The following is a 17,473-nucleotide window of genomic DNA, read 5'->3' as shown; positions in this document are numbered from 1 at the left end:
TCCTCTCTGCTCTGAAAGATAAGCAACGGCATAATAAAGATTTATTTTTTACAAATACTGCAATAAATCTGCAGTGTATCTACTTCCTGCTGTCATGGAAGCAGGCATAGGGTTAACATCCTGTCTTTACAAATTAGCTGCTTTGCCGAGGCAGCCCGCTGACACAGCTGAGAGATCAAATTACAGTTGTGATTAGTCACAGATGAGGGGGAATTAGGCTAAACTCTCTAAATTCATACAGGGTGCATGTCTCTGTTTTTCTTCTTACAACCATCCAATGCTGGTGCTTTGGGCCAGCTGGGTTTCCAGGGACCTGCCTGTCATGCCCTAGAGTTCTCTGCCCCCACCTCAACTTCCCAAAAAGACAGCCAAAGCTGCTACCCAGTACCTACCCATTTGCCTTAATTAACCCCTGTGCCAATGTCATATTCAATTAATTCTGCTATTATCCCAGGTCAGTTACTAGCCACTGAGATGCATCCGTTGCCTGTTGTGTTTGTTTTTGTGGTTAGCAATAGGGATGGTCAGTGAGATTATGACCATTTTGTATGCAAATTTATGCATCTTGAAAATGGACCAATGGAATTTTATCCCACCAGGATTTGATTGGTTCATTTTTGGGTTCCATAAATTTGCATACACAATTTACATACTGCTCCAACAACTTATTTGCATGAAACTGACCTGACCATCCCTAGTTAGCAACAGGTAAAATCCCAATAAAAGCAGTTTGTAGATGTAAAGTCATTGGTAACTGCAGTGACAAATAACCGGCAAAATCGCTGTCAGGATCTATGCCTCAAGAACAGCAGTTATTGCTGTGGACAAAAGAGATAAAAATCAGTTCGACTTTGCAAGACACTGAGAGAGTCAGTGCCTTTGTCTGATAGGCTGTCTTCTTTGTTGAAACCAAAACAAAAATATGACATCCCTTGCCCCTGATCTATAAAGCCCCACTTAAGCGTGATGCCGTTACCCACAGCAACTGCAGAAGGAGGATCTGGTTGCCATAGGCAACAACTGGTTTTAGATGTCCCATCAGAAGACAGAGGCCTTATTCAGATGGAGTATCTATGGACAGGGGTGTTATAAGTGGGAACGATTGTGAAAGCAAAACTGTTATGAACACAGATGAGCAATTATCGCCTCTTTTGAGTGGCCTGACTGCCGTCTAGTCTAAGAATAACTGCTTTTAATTCTGCTGCTGTCATTTTCCTAATAATAATATGCAAGTCATGCCCGGCCTCTGTCTTCCAGACTTCTGTGTATTACATACTAATAATGGAGGAGAATGTCTGGCCAGCCAGTGACCAGAACACAGACAGGGATCATCAGAGGGCAAAGCAAACTGTCCCTATGGCAAAACGTCAATAGGTGGCATATTGTCACTTAAATATTAAAAGCGTTTAGCGCTCACGCAGGCGCTGGGGCCATTATGGTCGCTGTATGTAATCGTTTTCCTATAGCGATCAGTGCGAAATGGGGATCATTTGTCATTTCAAATGACAGCTAAGCCAATTCTGTGTATAACGTTAGACTGTCCCTATCCATTATCATCTATCTATCTTTCTATCTATCCATATCTACCTATCCACATCCCTCCCTATCTATCTATCTATCTATCTATCTATCTATCTATCTATCTATCTATCTATCTATCTCTCTCTTTTTCTATCTATCTATCTATCTATCTATCTATCCATATCTACCTATCCACATCCCTCCCTATCTATCTTTCTTTCTTTCATCTATTCACATCTATAGCTATCTATTTGTCTGACTGTCTATCTATCTCTATTTTTCCATATCAATCTAAATCTATCTATCTATCTATCTATCTATCTATCTATCTATCTATCTGTCTGTCTGTCTGTCTGTCTGTCTGTCTGTCTGTCTATCTATCTGTCTAAATATACGTTGAAGTAGTAAGCCATATCCCATAGAAGTGGTAAGATTGTACATCCAATATTGTCCTATTTGTGAGCACCATCAATGTATGATAATTACTAGGAATAGAATGTATATGTATATTGTAAAAACATCATCTATCAATCTGTCTATCTTTATATAAATGTGTCTCAGTTTGTCGTCTATTCATCCTGTTTTTTATATGAAATCTTTCAACTGAGATCTCCCAATCTGTGGATTTGGCTAACTGATTTGTCTGCACAAACTTTCATATAAGGGGAATTCTGCTCATTCTCCTACCCTGACATACACGCCACAGACAGGTCTCTAACTCTCTATTCAGCCATTTTACCCTATATCTGTTGTAAATCTACCTACAATCATAATGATGTAAATCTACCTACAATCATAATTATCTTGTATACAGAAATAACGTCCTATTAGCTGCTGCCATACTGTAGATGTTTCCGCAAATCGCGGCCACTAACAGGCAGCCCAACTGGCAGCTCTAGTTCTCGTTACGATCTAACATCGCTCCCTTGTTTTAACAAAACACAGCAGGCGTCATTTGATTTTCTAATACTGTATTTTATTATAAACTACTTTTGCAAACTTTTAGAATCTTGCCGGGATTGTTTTCTTTTAGAACACAATTGTGAAAAAAAAATTGTAAACTTATCCTCCTCCAACGGGCGAACAACGTCGAAGATGGACGTACTTTCAGCGATGTTTTTTTTTCTGCCGACGATATCGTTTTCCGATGGAGATGCGACCACTCTTCGGGTGGTAAAATAAGCGCAAAAAAGAAGTGAAAGAGAGAGTTCTTCATAAATAAAGTACAGAAATATCCTCTAGCGTCGTAAATCCTAGGCCTGGTAACAGCTGCGGGGGGGTCGGATGAAGGGATTTTGGGGAGGGAGGGGGGCTTTTTAGCCTCTGTTCTCAGCATTTGGCTAATTGCAGAAGGACTAGAGAGGGTCTTAAGAGCTTTGGATGGCGATGGTGAACGGGTTCGTTAAGGTGGGTAAAAGGGGTTGGGAAGGGGGGGGGGGGGGGGGGTCGAAATAAAAAAAAGTCACTGTTTTCAGTCTGTAACCATTAAGTACCATGAGATGAGACCACCAAGTGTCTTGCTATGTACAGTAAGAAGTGTGCAGTCCCCGGGGCTCCGTGCTGAGGCCCCTTCCATTTTTAGGATCCTAGGTCCACGAGGCTGGAGGTCAGAGGTCCGAGCAGAGAGTCCTGCAGTTGGTGCTGGTGGCTGGCCAGGCCATGGCCGCCCTGGGGTGCAGTGAGGGCGCTCAGGGAGTAGGACGAGGCCCCCGGGTGGGTGAGGTTGCCCTGCAGTAAGAGCACAGAGTTCTGGTCAGGGCTTTGCGGCGGGGAGAATTCCTCTTCCGAGCTGGACATGAGAGATTTTCCGCCGTCCAACGGGGAGAGCTGGTTCTGCTTGTTGCCGGACGTATTGCTGTTCTCTGTATTCTCCCTGGGAAGACAGACACAGAGGGGTCACAATTAATTCCATATATTATATTTGCCACACGCCCCTCCATACCTAAACCCCCTCTACCCCGCCAATCATATATATAATCGTACACATTACACTACTTTCTATTTCCGCCAATTCTCATGTTTCGCACCTCAGTCTATTTTTACTTGTTCTTTTTTCTTTGTACTTTTGATTTTCTTTGACCTTCCTCTATCTTTTTTTTTAACTTTTACTTTTTTAATATAACTCTTTTTCCCCTCTCTGCTTCCTCTAGTCTATCCCCTCTATCCTGTCCATCTGTCATCAAATGTTTCCTCCAGTTCTTTCTTAAGGTTAAATTAATGTATTTTAAAGACATTTTAAAAGATATAAGATTAAAAAAATGTATATTCCATTATAGGACGATCTCCTGATCTACTCCAATTTCCTCCCGTTTGCCCCCCCCCCCCCCCCCTCTTTCTCTAGTCTGTTCTGCTCCTCCTGACCGTCTGTCCTCATTTTTTTTCTCTCCAGTTCTTTCTTACATGGGAAAATACGGCCCATTTATGAGCCAATCCAATAAATAAACAAATAAATCAAAATATATGAAAATAAAAGGATGGTTCTATCTGATCTACTCCAATTGTGACTATATACGAACAACAAAAATAAAGGATCAGAATAGATATTTAGATTTCCACCTATCAGATCTATAACAGTGTGTAGCTATGACGTATTGCAGCAAGGTTATTGTTTATAAAGTGATCATGTAATATAAATAAATGTACAGTAAATGATAAAGCTTGCACTTGTGTACTTTAAGATATTACAAACATAAAACAATGACACAGGAGAGGAGGAGGGCCGTGCTCAGGTGAGCTTACAATCTATCCTTGCCCATGTAGTCAAATGCTATTATAAGAGGTAGATTTGTGTATAGATCAGATCTGTAGCACATCTGTCCATGTGTGACAATGTCTTGTACCGTACAGTACAAGACGAGCAACCAGCATTTGGAATAGGCTGTACAATCAGCACGTTTTAACTCTTGTAACTGAGCATTGTCAATTAATTTCAAACCAATTAATTTTCAAGATTGTCAAATTGGGAAGGACAGAGCTCTCTCTCCTACTGTGTACCGGTATTGCTGCGTATTTATAGCTTCTACCTCTACGTACAATTTACAAGCTGAACTGTTGCATTGTATATTTTCTATATCCCTGCCTCGTCAGTGCACTATTATGCCTTCTGTTGTACATGGCCACAGAATATGTGGGCGCTATACACAACAGTACTATGTATCTCTCGATTGTCAGCTCCTTCGGCCAGAAAGATGACCACTTCTGTGTGGTATATCTCCAACCTCTAATCTGCACGTCAACACTTCGATAAAGAAAAGAAAAAAAAATGCAGTCTGGTTTGTAATATCGACAGACCTAATCGTAATGTGTGTGGCCAAATTTCTCCCCCCCCCCCCCCTTATTTTTAATTCGTATCTGTTCCTCTAATTCTATTTATTTTAGTAAAATGTTTTCTTTATACTTATAAAATGCCAAATCAAGCAAACGTAAACTACACATAAGTAATACAAATGTAATAAAAGTTCCTAAGTTATCCTGTTGCTCAATTAATAATTAATTGATAAAGTTTTGTTGACGTCACAGCACTATACAGAGTCTGTGTGGCTGTTGTTATATAGAGCAGCAGCATTAGTGTTGTGTGTCTGCTAAACTCTCAGAATAGACTCCTTCTCAGGTCTATAAAACAAGCTGTTTTGTATTTATTTGTTTAACAGAACTGTCCTGTTTGTTTGGCTTTTGCACACAACGCTAGAAGTATATTTGTGAAATGTAAATCCCATTCTCCTTCTGCCTGTTTTCCTGCAGGGGGCTCCTACATGAATCCCCCTCTTCATTTGCTATTATTTGTCCTCTTGACATAAAAGTCTACATTCTGCAGAATCCGGGCTGCTCTGAGCAGTAGCTGGTAAGTGTCACATTGGAGTCTACAGACCAGTTCCCAGGATCTGTAATAGTGTGAAATTCTAGTGCAGTAAGTTGTGGAAACGTTATATGTGTTGTTGGGCTCAGATAATGAGATCTCCTCTCTCTATACCCCGTATGGGGGGCAGACTCAGGGCTGCACTGTGACAGCCAAAGATAGGAGAACACCAGGATGCCACACAACTACCCTCTGCATTTGTTTAGGCTGCTGGCACAGTATGGGATCCTACATCTACAGCAAACGGTAAGTCCATTACTGCAGGGAGAGAAGAGGGGGGGGGGGGGGGGGGGGGGGTTACTTTATAGAATATGCCCTATTGACTCCTGTCTTTCAGCAGAAAAGTGCTGAAAGTTTACAGTAGCGTGAAAAAGTTATTTGTGAGCACGTGTGGCAGATGAGGCGACCTCTGCTTCTTTGTCTGAGTCCGGCTAGTCGGTATAACCTCATGGGTGATCGGTACTGGAGTAAACAGATCTGTGTAATAATCACAACAAACGCATAACATTTTTTTTTCATAGCGTTTGACGCGTGCATAGTTTCTTATAGCAAAAACTATTAAAAAAAATATCTCAAAACATAATTGTTGCCTGCTTTTTTGCAGCTTAGCGTTCCTCTGCAGCAATCTGCAATCCCATCATAGCATATATTTTATTTTATTTATATTTGTTTAGTCACCCTTTAAGAAGAAGTAGTGGAATTGGGATTTCTGTATTAATATGACATTGATGAGTGACTGGGACGGTTCTTCTAGGGATTATTCCAAGACCCAGAGACAGTTCTCGAAATCAGAGCTGTTCTCTGGAACTCTTGTGCACAGTAGCAGCTCGGGGTTGCTTCTCCTCTGAGGGACAGCCATATGGGAAGTGTCAGGCACCTACCTCTCTTTGGCCTCGGCCGCTCTGTCCCTTTGCCTCCGGTTCTTGAACCAGTTGCTGACCTGAGTGGTGGTGAGTCCTGTGGCCTCGGCCAGTTCCCTCTTCTCCCTGGGAGATGGGTAAGGGTTGTGAGCATACCACTCTCTCAGCACCCCTCTGGACTTCTCCTTGAAGCAATAGCTGGTCTCCTCTCCATCCCAGATGGTCCTGGGCAGGGGGAATTTCCTCCTCACCCTGTACTTCCCCACAGCCCCCAGGGGTCTCCCCCTCAGCTTCTCAGCCTCCACATAGTGCGCCTTGAGCCAGAGTTGCTGGAGTTTGGGGTGGTTGTGGGGGGGAGAACTGGTGGCTCTCCAGGATCTTGTACAGTTCCCTGAAGTTGCCCCGGTGGAAGGCCACCACAGCTTTGGCTTTCAGCACGCTCTCGTTCTTGTGGAGGTGGTCGCAGGCTGGCAGGGACCACAGAAACCTGCCCAGCCTCTCCAGGTTCCCCCCTTGCTGAAGGACCTCGCACACGCAGGCTACTTGCTCCTGGGTGAAGCCAAAGGAAGGCAGCATAGACATGGCTCAGGGAGCGTGCGCCAAAGCCACAGGACGCCCGGCGACCAAGCGCCAAACATACACCAGCGAGGAGAAACGCGGCGCCGAAGTGTAAGTCCACAGCAGGGAAGTCCAGCAGCCCGATCTGTCCGCTCCGCCGAGATGTTGTAGCTGTAAAGAAGTTTTCTTTCGCTTCTGGTGGAAGCCTCCTTAAGGAGATCCTGATTGGCTGCCCGGGCAGAGGGGGGGCAGTCCGAAGCCGGAGAGAGCAAGGGGATGGAGAGCAGACTGTGTGCGGGGAGGGAAAGCAGGGTGGGTGATGCTGCTGCCCTCAGGGTGGGGAGACACGTCAGGGACCTGCAACATGAACCCCTTCTCAAGTATCACCTAAGGGGACCAAAGACTCATCTCTGCACAAATCAATTAGAAGGGCAGCAGAGCTGTGTGTGTGAGAAATACAGAAGAGGGGGGGGGGGGGGTGGGGGGGGGGGGGGAGAAAAATCAAAAAATGTCATTGTCCATTTCAGGTGAGGCGGTATTTAATTACCTCAATGCTAATCATGAATAAAACATGCCCTGATGAATAGATTGTGCAGGAAGATGAATAATTAAACAATGCAGCTATAGCATGGGAAATGGCTGCAAGTGGGCAGGGCCCAGGGATACAGGGGGAGACTCCTAGCACTGCAGGCCGGCCCCTTCAGCGCGTCCTTAGGGCTGGTTCACACTGGGCGATTTTTCAACGCCTTGCTGATCGCCAGCGATCACCAAAGCGCTGCTACTAATGTATCCCTACGGATGCATTCACACAGCAGTGTTTGCGATTTCGATCAATTGCAAACGCGCTGCATGTAGCGTTTCGGGTGCGATGGCGATGTGATTCTCATTCTATTGAACAGGAATCGCAAGCCGCAAATCGCGCTGAATCGCAAGATTTTGCTTGCAAATCGTGGAGCCAAATGCGACCGCGGGCAAGCAACGCTCCGAGTGTGAACTGGCCCTGAGTGGCTGCAGTTTTCCAACAGGAGAAAAGCGCTATGCAAATGTTTCGTTATATATATATATATATATATATATATATATATATATATACTAGTTGACCCAAGCCTGTTTAAAAACGGGCTCTAGGTCTATTTTTTTCCGCGGCTGCCAGTCACTGCGCATGTGCGTGCACCCACCGCGCGTGCCTGCCGCACGCCTGCCCACCCACCGCGCTCCCTGGTCCCTCCAGCTGTCCGTTACTGCGCACATGCGCAGTAACAAAATAAAAGGGACACAGGGACGCTGCATAACTGCTGGACGCAGCGACACAGGCTCATTATAATAAAGGATTGTATAGTATATATACTGTACACACACTGCAAGTCCATAATTGGCCAATCACTGACCAAGGTTACCACCCACCTTTAGACAATTAGACAGTGACTGGCCAATCAAAATTGCATGCCTGCACCATGCTTAATAATACTTCCTTACTTATCAGTCTCGTATATTCTGTTTCAGTCACCCCCTCCTCTGTCCGTTCCAGGGTGACACAGGTCATTTTGGCGCACACTCTTCCCCATCCAGGGTGCCGCCATGGGCATAATGTTACCATGTCTATGACAGCGTAGTAGTGTAATTCACGTTCCGGTGATCGCCGGACCGCAAATTACTTCTTCCTCTGAATTGCAACGACGCGGAGGGGAATAGTAATTAACGCCAAAGTGACCGGGCGGCAAAACGGAATGTAGGCATCGCGGGGCTGGTGCGCCAGAGGCATTATTTAATCCCTATGGCCCCGTTCACAGTGAACCGTTGCGGTTCTACGGCCACTCTGTAAGTCCTCGTTCACACCATTTAGCGCAGATGGGCGTGCGATTGGAACACAACGCATACGATCGCACGCCATCTGCATGGCTATGCGCTGCACTGCTGATCCCATTTTCACTACCTTGAGTGGGTCAGCGTTGCAACTCCCGAAAAATACATGTAGCAGTGTGATAGCGCATCGCACTGCTGCGCAGCTCATATGATGAGAACAGCAGAAATGCTGTCTATGCACGTCTGCCGTTCTTGCGTGTCGCACACTATACGTGCTACTGAAATGCGCATGACAGCGAGTATAGTGCAAACAGGGCCTAATGCGGCTTGACGCATCACACTGCTCCACCTAGAGCGATAATAACAGTGTAGGGGAAGCATTGTGGTATAACGACGGGCGGCATGGTAACGCACTGGTAGGGCACTGCATGCAGTGCAATACTGGTAAACACACTTGGTAATCAGTGACATTGAATAATATGCTTCACTGTAACTGACAGAATGCGTAGTAACATGCGGCGCCACCGCCTGTAAGTTTGCATTGCGACTGTCACATGGAATGCAATCCCACTGAGATCACTGTAAACGGGGCCTCTGGGGAGGAATGGTCCAATCGAAATGATCAGATTGGCCAGGGATCAGGAGCAAGTTTTTCCACTGACCGATTGCATGTGGTGGTACATGTAGATCGGTCCTGTACATATCACAGCATGTGTTTGGGCAAATGACCCACAACTGACCTAGGTGGAAAGCCTAAAATCTGATACATAGATGTCCAATTTTGATTGGCCAATGATGGGCCAATTTTACCACCTTCATGTAGTATAAGAGCCAAAATCAAAATTGGATGTGTGTACCAAGCTCAACTTGCTGGATGCAAAAGATTGGACGAGGCGATCAGCAAAAACGCGTTGGGGGCAATTGCGCTGTGACTCTCGTTCTATTGGAGATTTGCAGGCACAATCTCGCGATTCAGTGGAATTTGCGCTGAATCACTAGATTTTGCCTGCAAATCTCCATGCAGATAGTGCCTTGGCTGGGATTGGAACCGGGGACACACAAGGTGCAAGGTGAGAGGGCTATATACACACACTCTCACCCCTTTCTCTCCACCCCCTCGCCACTCTCCTCTCTCTCTCTCTCCCTCCCTCCTTTCTCTTTCTCTCTGCTCTCTCTCTCTCCTCTCTCTCTCTCCTCTCCTCTCTGCTCTCTCTCCCTCCCCTCCTTTCTCTCTCTCTCTGCTCTGTCTCTGTCCCTCCCTCCCTCCTCCCTCTCTCTCCTCTCTCCCTCCATCCCCTCTTTCCCCCCACTCACTCCTCTCTCCCTTCTCTCTTCTCTCCCTCCTCTCTCTTTTCTTTCTCCCTTTCATCCCTCCCCCCCCCCCCCCCTTCTCTCTCTCTCTCTCCTCCCCCCTTCTCTCTCTCTCTCTCTCCCTTTTCCCACCTTCTCTCTCTTTCTCTCTCCTCTCTCCCTCCATACTCTCTCTCTCTCCCTCCTCTCTCCCTCCCTCCCTCTGCTCACTCACTCACTCACTCACTCACTCACTCACTCACTCACTCACTCACTCACTCACTCACTCACTCACTCACTCCTCTGTCCCTCCTCTCCATTCTCTCTTCTCTCCCTCCTCTCTGTCTTCTCTCTCCCTCTCATCCCTCTCCCCCCCCCTTCTCTCTCTCTCCCTTCTCCCCCCCCCCCCCCCCCCCATCTCTTTCTCTCTCCCTTCTTCACCCTTCTCTCTCTCTCCCTCCACCCCTCACTCTCTCACACCTGTCTTCCTCTTCAGGTGAAGCCCCCCCCTTTCCTGAGTATGAGGGCTCCCTGTATCCTCCCAGTGCAGAGCATGCATTCCCAGGGAAGTCCCTGCTGCCGCGTCCCCCCCTTTGGTGTATAAAGAGGAGGCATTTAGGAAACAACACAAAGACCTCACCGTCTAATTATACTAATCCTCATTAGCGCACCTTGTTTAGAGAGCGATTATTAAAATGGATCTCCAAAACAATTAGCCCTTCTGTAAACAGAGATAATGCATTGTTGGTAGCAGAGGATGGGATGTGATGAGAACAATGCCTGGAGATAAGAGAGGCGAGAAAACTGCTTATCTGTCACTGTCACCCAGGGCAAGGTGCCTTTTCCCACAGTGAGGGCAGCACAGGGGCGCTGTGTGCACTTACCGGCAGGATATGTGAGGGGGCATGATGGCCAGCCCACCAGTGCCAAGATCACATACAGTATATAGAAAACGCCGTCCATACATTATCCAGTTCTCCTTTACTTTTGTATAACTTTGTACGACTTGTAATCTGTGACGAATATGCAGTGTACAGGCTTCCAATATACATAGTGTATACATATAATGTATGATCTGTCCTTTACGTCTGATACACACTATTATAATTTATATACAACGTACGGTGTTCATAATACTAGATACAAAGTGTAATAATAAAGTATTATAAACTATATACAAAGTGTAGAAATCAAAGTATTATAAACTATATACAAAGTGTAGAAATCAAAGTATTAGAAACTATATACAAAGTGTAAAAATCAAAGTATTAGAAACGATATACAAGATGTAAGGAACAAGTATTAAAAACTATATACAAAGTGGGATAAAGAAAGTATTATAAACTTTATACAAAGTGTTATAAGTTAAGCATTATAAACTATATACACAATGACATAAACTAAGTATTATAAACTATATACAAAGTGTCAAAGTTTTATAAACTATATGCAAAGTATCACAAACACAAATTACAATCTATGTACAACGTGTAAATCAGTATTATAAACCATATACAATGTGTAAAAAAAGCAAAAATTATGAGCTACACTCAAACAGAAAATAGTACTGTAAACTATTTACAAACTGTAATAATCAAAGTACTATAAGCTATATGCAAAGTGCAAAGAAACAACGTATTACTAATCATAGCATGTAATAAAGTATTCCAAACAACTATAGACATAATATGCAATAAAGTATTCCAAAGTATTTATTTACAGCGTGTAATAGATGAAGTGTCATAAACTATATACAACGTGAAATAAACAAAGTATGACTGGAGTGATCACGTGACAGCACGGATAATCTGAGGCATGGCAGGGACTTGGCACCAGTGGCAAACTAACAGGTACCAGAGGGTGACTTTCATTTATTTATTGTTTTTAACACTTTGCAGCACATACACTATTGTATACAAGCATTGTAATATATGTAATGTAATATATATTATATTTGTATGTCATCTAATATATATTACATTATGTCTACAATTATCAGAACATAAATACGTATATAGCTATATCATATATACATATACACACTGAGGGAGATGAAGTGGCAGAGTATTGGGGGCTCCCTGCAGAGGGGGGCTGCTCTGTGTCCTGCCAGTGTGGAATGTGTCCTCTCGCTGCAGATCTTTATTGACAAGGCAGCTGTGAGTCGGGACGAGCCTCTCTCTCTCTGCTTGAGCTCTGCAGCCAGAGTACAGGCGACCTCTCAGCCCCCCCCCCCCCCCCCCCCAGCCCTCTTGGCTCCCAAAATAGGGATTCTTTGCTGCTAATCCTATAAAATATTGTGCCTGGGATAGAGTTACCTGCACAAGTGGACTGGGCATGGACTAATGGCTGTGAAATGTAGGTCATGCTGAAACCCAGTGGATTATGGGATATTTATGTAAAAAGCCCTTTGTAAGCCTGGAGTTGAACAAGTGCATGTGAATGGAGCATCAGGTGGGTCACTTTACACAGGTCACGTCATCCATGGCAGGACTGACCCACCTGATTCTCCATTCACATGCACTGACTCAGCTGTATATCATATAGGGTGCACTGCAATATACCCTGTGGCACTGACTCTAACCTGCTACCCTCACAAGGGCAGGGACCTCCTCCAAATGTTTCTATACGGTCCCATAAACTGGTCAATTTCAGCTATCGATCAATTGGAAATCGATTCTATCGTTCAGCCGATCGATCGATTTGCGGCCGATTTCGATCGATTTGATCTATCTGACTGGATGGAAAATCTAGGTTGATCTGCTGCTGGCAGCAGATTGATGGCCCATTGAATTGCACTGGATCTAATGCTGGATACACACGGGCGTTCCCGCACTCGATGCACCGCTAGATTTCCGGCCGCTTGATTATTTCCAAGCATTTCCGAGCGCATTTCGATGATCGTTAGGTCGATTGTCATGTAAAGTATGCCAAATCGACCTAACGATCCATCGAAACGCGAATCGGACATGTCGGAAATAATCGAGCGGCCGGGGATCGAGCGACGCATCGAGTGCGGGAACGCCCCGTGTGTATCCAGCATAATGGTCCAATAATGCATTTAGATCTATTTCCAATATATTTAATTCTGAATAATAATAATAATAATAATAATTAGCTTATAGTCTTAGTTCAGGATGGCACGTCTTCAGCTAGAAGTGTGGGTAGCTTTAAAGGACATCCGAGGCGGAAAAAAAAAAACTGAGATAAACAATTGTATCTGTCCTCCTACTTCTAAAAATGACTTTTAAAGTTATCCCACAGTTTTATTTTACATTTCAATCAACTTTTTAAGCTTTTAATGTTTTATGGCCTTTTCTCAATGACACATTAATTGAAGTATGCCAGTGCTAAAATATATGAACTGTTGACCCTTTTTATCTCTTTCCTGCTCTTAGAAGCCATTTTCTGCCAGGAAAGAGTTTTATGGCTGCAATTCCTGATCAGTGAGGGTTACGCTAGAGTCCGACCCGGTCCCGACCCGAGCAGGAACTGCCACTTACATACCTGATTTTTAGCTTTTTAACCAGTTCGGCCTTTCTGGACGAGCTTTCTCGTCCAGAAAGGCACTGCTGTGTTCCCTGCGTGGTGCGCGCGATCGGGCGCGCGCCCGCGCGCGCACCCGCCGCCCACCGCTAGCCCCCCGATCAGTGAATGGGAATATAATTCCCATTCACCGATCTGACTTCCCCGCAGAAATACCGACGCTTTCTCTCCAGAGAGCGTGGTATTTCTGCCCCCCAGGAAACAACTCCTCTGAATTTTAGTTCCTGGATGCGACATAGTTCGCATCCAGGACTTTGCTCACTGTGGCCATCTTGTGGCCAAATAGTAAACTGCACCCACATACATTTTTAATAAAACAATTACATTATTTTACATTAGAAAATAGCAGTTTCCCTCCCACCCCAAAAATTACCCACATACATTTTTTTATTTAAAAAAAACAAAAAAAAAATACAATAAAAAAAACAAAAACAACATAAATAGTTACCCAAGGGTCTGAACTTTTTAAATATGCATGTCAAGAGAGTATGTTATTATATTATTTAAAATTATAAGCCTATAAATAGCGATGGACGCAAATTGAAAAAATGCACCTTTATTTCTAAATGAAATATCGGCACTATAAATTGTGATAGGGACATCGTTTAAACGGTGAAATAACCGCGACAGATAGGCAAACAAAATAAATGAGTTTTAATTACGGTAGCGTATATTAATTTCAAACTATAATGGCCAAAAACTGAGAAATAATGATTTTTTTTCATTTCTTTCTTAATCTTCCTGTTAAAATGGATTTAGAAAAAAATAATTCTTAGCAAAATGTACTACCCAAAGAAAGCCTAATTAGTGGCGGAAAAAACAAGATATAGATCAATTCATTGTGATAAGTAGCAATAAAGTTATAGGCGAATGAATGGGAGGTGAACGTTGCTCGGATGCATGAGATTTTCGGCACTGCGGCGCTGAACCGGTTAAGGCAGAGAAAGAAAAAAATGTATGTGCTAGGCACTGTACATACACATGTCTATCTCATCATGTCACATGTCACCTCGGGTATCCTTTAACAATATCATAGGTTTGATATAAATAAATATTATGTATTAAATTATTATTATCTATTTATATAGCGCTAGTATCCTCCGTGGCGCTGTACAATAGATTGCAAGGTATAACAATACAATATAAACAGTACAACAGTTAAAGTGGATTTGAATTCTGGCTCTGGACAGGAGGAAAACATAGAGAAATGCACCACGTATGTATTTAGAGTCTAAATCCCCCTCACCTGTGACTAATTACAGCTGTAATTTGATCTCTCAGCTGTGTCAGCTGGCTGCCATGGCAAAGCAGCTAATGCATAAACACAGGATGTTAACTCTATGTTTGCTTCCATGAAAGCAGGAAGTAGACACACTGCAGATTTATTGCAGGATTTGTATCAGCTGTAACAAAGAAATGTGTTTCTTTAAAGGCTATTATGTTGTTGCTTATCTTTTAGAACAGAGAGCAAGTTCGGAGGTCAGGTCCGCTTTAACAGTACAAGATAATGGTGGATTACAGCTTATGGCGCAAAACAATCAATGACAGATTTGTACATAAGAGTGGAAGATATGTACGCACATTACACAGCATTGTGGGACAAAAGGGGAGGAGAGCCCTGGCCAATTGGTCTTGCAGTCTTTTATTAACATGTAATAAGGGTAGATAATTATTATTATTGATTTTTTTAAAGCGTCAACATATTCCGTAGCGCTTTACAAAGTAAGAAACAAACATGGGGTACACAGACAATGGTATACACCAATATACAAAATACAGGATTGGTACAAAATACAGAATCGGTAATTACCAGGTAAGTAAATCTGTTGTTGTTTTTTTTGTTTTGTTTTATATTTACTTTAAAAAAGGTATGAGGGCTGGAAGTAGGAACCCACTAGAGCCATTTTGTGAGTGTTTAGGGAGCGATTCAAAACGCTAGCGATTTCCCTAAACGCTCAGCTAATGTTAATGGATGTGCCAAACTCCACTGGAGCCGTTGCGGTTACCAAAATAAATCACAAATGCAGGACTTGCAGCGTTTTTAACGTTTAGCGTTAGCATTTATGCAATTCAAAGTATATAAACGCTGGCTAAATCGCTTGTCAAAACTTACATAGATCGATTTTTCTGGCGTTTTGAAGTTACTGCACACTGTGGAAAAAAAAGTAAATTGAATTGAAAGGACCAATCAGAATTAAAAACGCTAATCACTACACAATCGCTGGCAAAATGCTTACACTTTTTAAAATCGCTACCCAAATCGCCTGAAAACGCTCATGAAATCGCTTACAAAACGCTCATACAAAGCGATTGCGATTAGCGATAGCGATTTGTAGTGGGTTCCAGGCCTTAGGGAGGTGCTATCGGGGTGTGGCCAGGAAAAATGGCAAAGACAGTTAACCCTTTGCACACTCACATGCAATTATTCATACAAATGCATTCACAGAAATCAATCATCCAGGAACCACTGCTGTCCCTACAGCTGAGTTAAAAGCCGAGTAGTTGGTACAAAATAATAAATTCTCTTGCATTCTATCTGCACCTGTGCAAGCTCTCGGCTGTACCGCTCGTGTTCACACTCCCGTCGCCAGGTGCGTTCTGCGCAGGCGCAGTGACTTCTGCACCTGCGCAGAACACTCCTGTCGACGGGAGCATGAGCATAAGCATGAGTATTTGTCTGCTGCGCATGCGCAGTAGCCACCGACCTCGTTGAGATGGAGAGGACCCCAGGTTGGTTACCCTGCTGAGAGCGGAGCTGTGGCGAGGGAATCATAAACTTTCAGGGGCTAGATTAAGCCCCAGGTAAGAAAATCTTTTTGATTGTTTGGTTTTTTTTTTTTTTTTTGCTGGATATTTCCTTTAAAGGGACACTTAAAGAGACACTGAAGCGAAAAAAAAATGATGATATTATGATTTGTATGTGTAGCACAGCTAAGAAATAAAACATAAAGATCAGATACATCAATGTAATTGTTTCCAGTACAGGAAGAGTTAAGAAACTCCAGTTGTTATCTCTATGCAAAAAAGCCATTAATCTCTACGACTTTCAAAGTCGTGGAGAGGGCTGTCTTCTGACTTTTATTATCTCAACTGTAAGTGAACAGTTTTCTTTTTCTCTGCCAGAGGAGAGGTCATTAGTTCACAGACTGCTCTGAAAGAATCATTTTGAATGCTGAGTGTTGTGTAATCTGCACATATTAGAGAATGATGCAATATTAGAAAAAACACTATATACCTGAAAATAAAAATATGAGAATATTTTATTTGATGCTAATCTTCTAGTAATTATTCATAGTACACAACCAATTCATTATATCATATATTTTTTTTCGCTTCAGTGTCTCTTTAAGCCAGGAATAAAAAAATCAGTTTTACTTGCCTGGGGCTTCTGCCAGCCCCCGCCAGCCATCCCGTGCCCTCAAAGTCACTCATGGAGCCTCTGGTTCCTCGCCGCCGGCTAGTTATGTTTCCGCTGACAGGCCCAGGGGGTCAGCAGGCTTTCTGCGGCTGCACAGGCCTGGCTACACGTATCCTTCTTCATGTTCCATCCTCAATAGCATCCTGTACAGGCGCAGGAGGCTATTGCTGCTTGGAACGCAAAGAAAAATACTCATGGCCATGCCTGTCGGGCCTGTCAGCAAAAACTAAACTAGCTGGCTGCGGGTGACCGGAGTCTCCGTGAGTGACTGCGAGGGCACGGGGCAGCTGCAGGGGGCTGGTAGAAGCCCCAGGAAAGTAATGGTGGCCATACATGGTACAATTTTTTCATCCAATTTTACCATTTCTATGTAATATATTAACAATGGTTAATTTGCAAATATTCCGCAGTGATGCACTGGGAGACATCTCAAGCTCACTCCAACCTGAATTATCGCAAATTCTTTCTGTTTTAGGAAAGCAAACTTTTGTTTTTCTATGTAATATAAGGGAACTGCCTATAATATCTATTCAATATATTCACTCAGTTTACTCTTCTACTACATAGAAATGGTAAGATTGTATGACAAAATTGTACCATGTATGGTCACCATAAAACTGATTT

The 17,473-nt window shown here is 43.5% G+C and overlaps 1 protein-coding gene across 1 annotated transcript; it reads right to left on the bottom strand.

Moving 5' to 3' along the window:
- Positions 1-2,475: 2,475 nt before the first annotated feature.
- SIX1 (SIX homeobox 1) lies at positions 2,476-6,974 on the bottom strand. The gene is given in 3 exon segments (XM_068252151.1): positions 2,476-3,394; positions 6,259-6,590; positions 6,592-6,974. Coding segments are annotated over 3 exon segments (855 nt in total). The 5' UTR covers positions 6,820-6,974; the 3' UTR covers positions 2,476-3,099.
- Between the last annotated feature and the right edge of the window lie 10,499 nt (positions 6,975-17,473).

Source organism: Hyperolius riggenbachi, chromosome 9 (genome assembly GCF_040937935.1).
Source record: "Hyperolius riggenbachi isolate aHypRig1 chromosome 9, aHypRig1.pri, whole genome shotgun sequence".
Taxonomy (NCBI): Eukaryota; Metazoa; Chordata; class Amphibia; order Anura; family Hyperoliidae; genus Hyperolius; species Hyperolius riggenbachi.
Note: the sequence above shows the minus strand (reverse complement) of the source record. Positions and strands in the feature narration are given on the sequence as shown.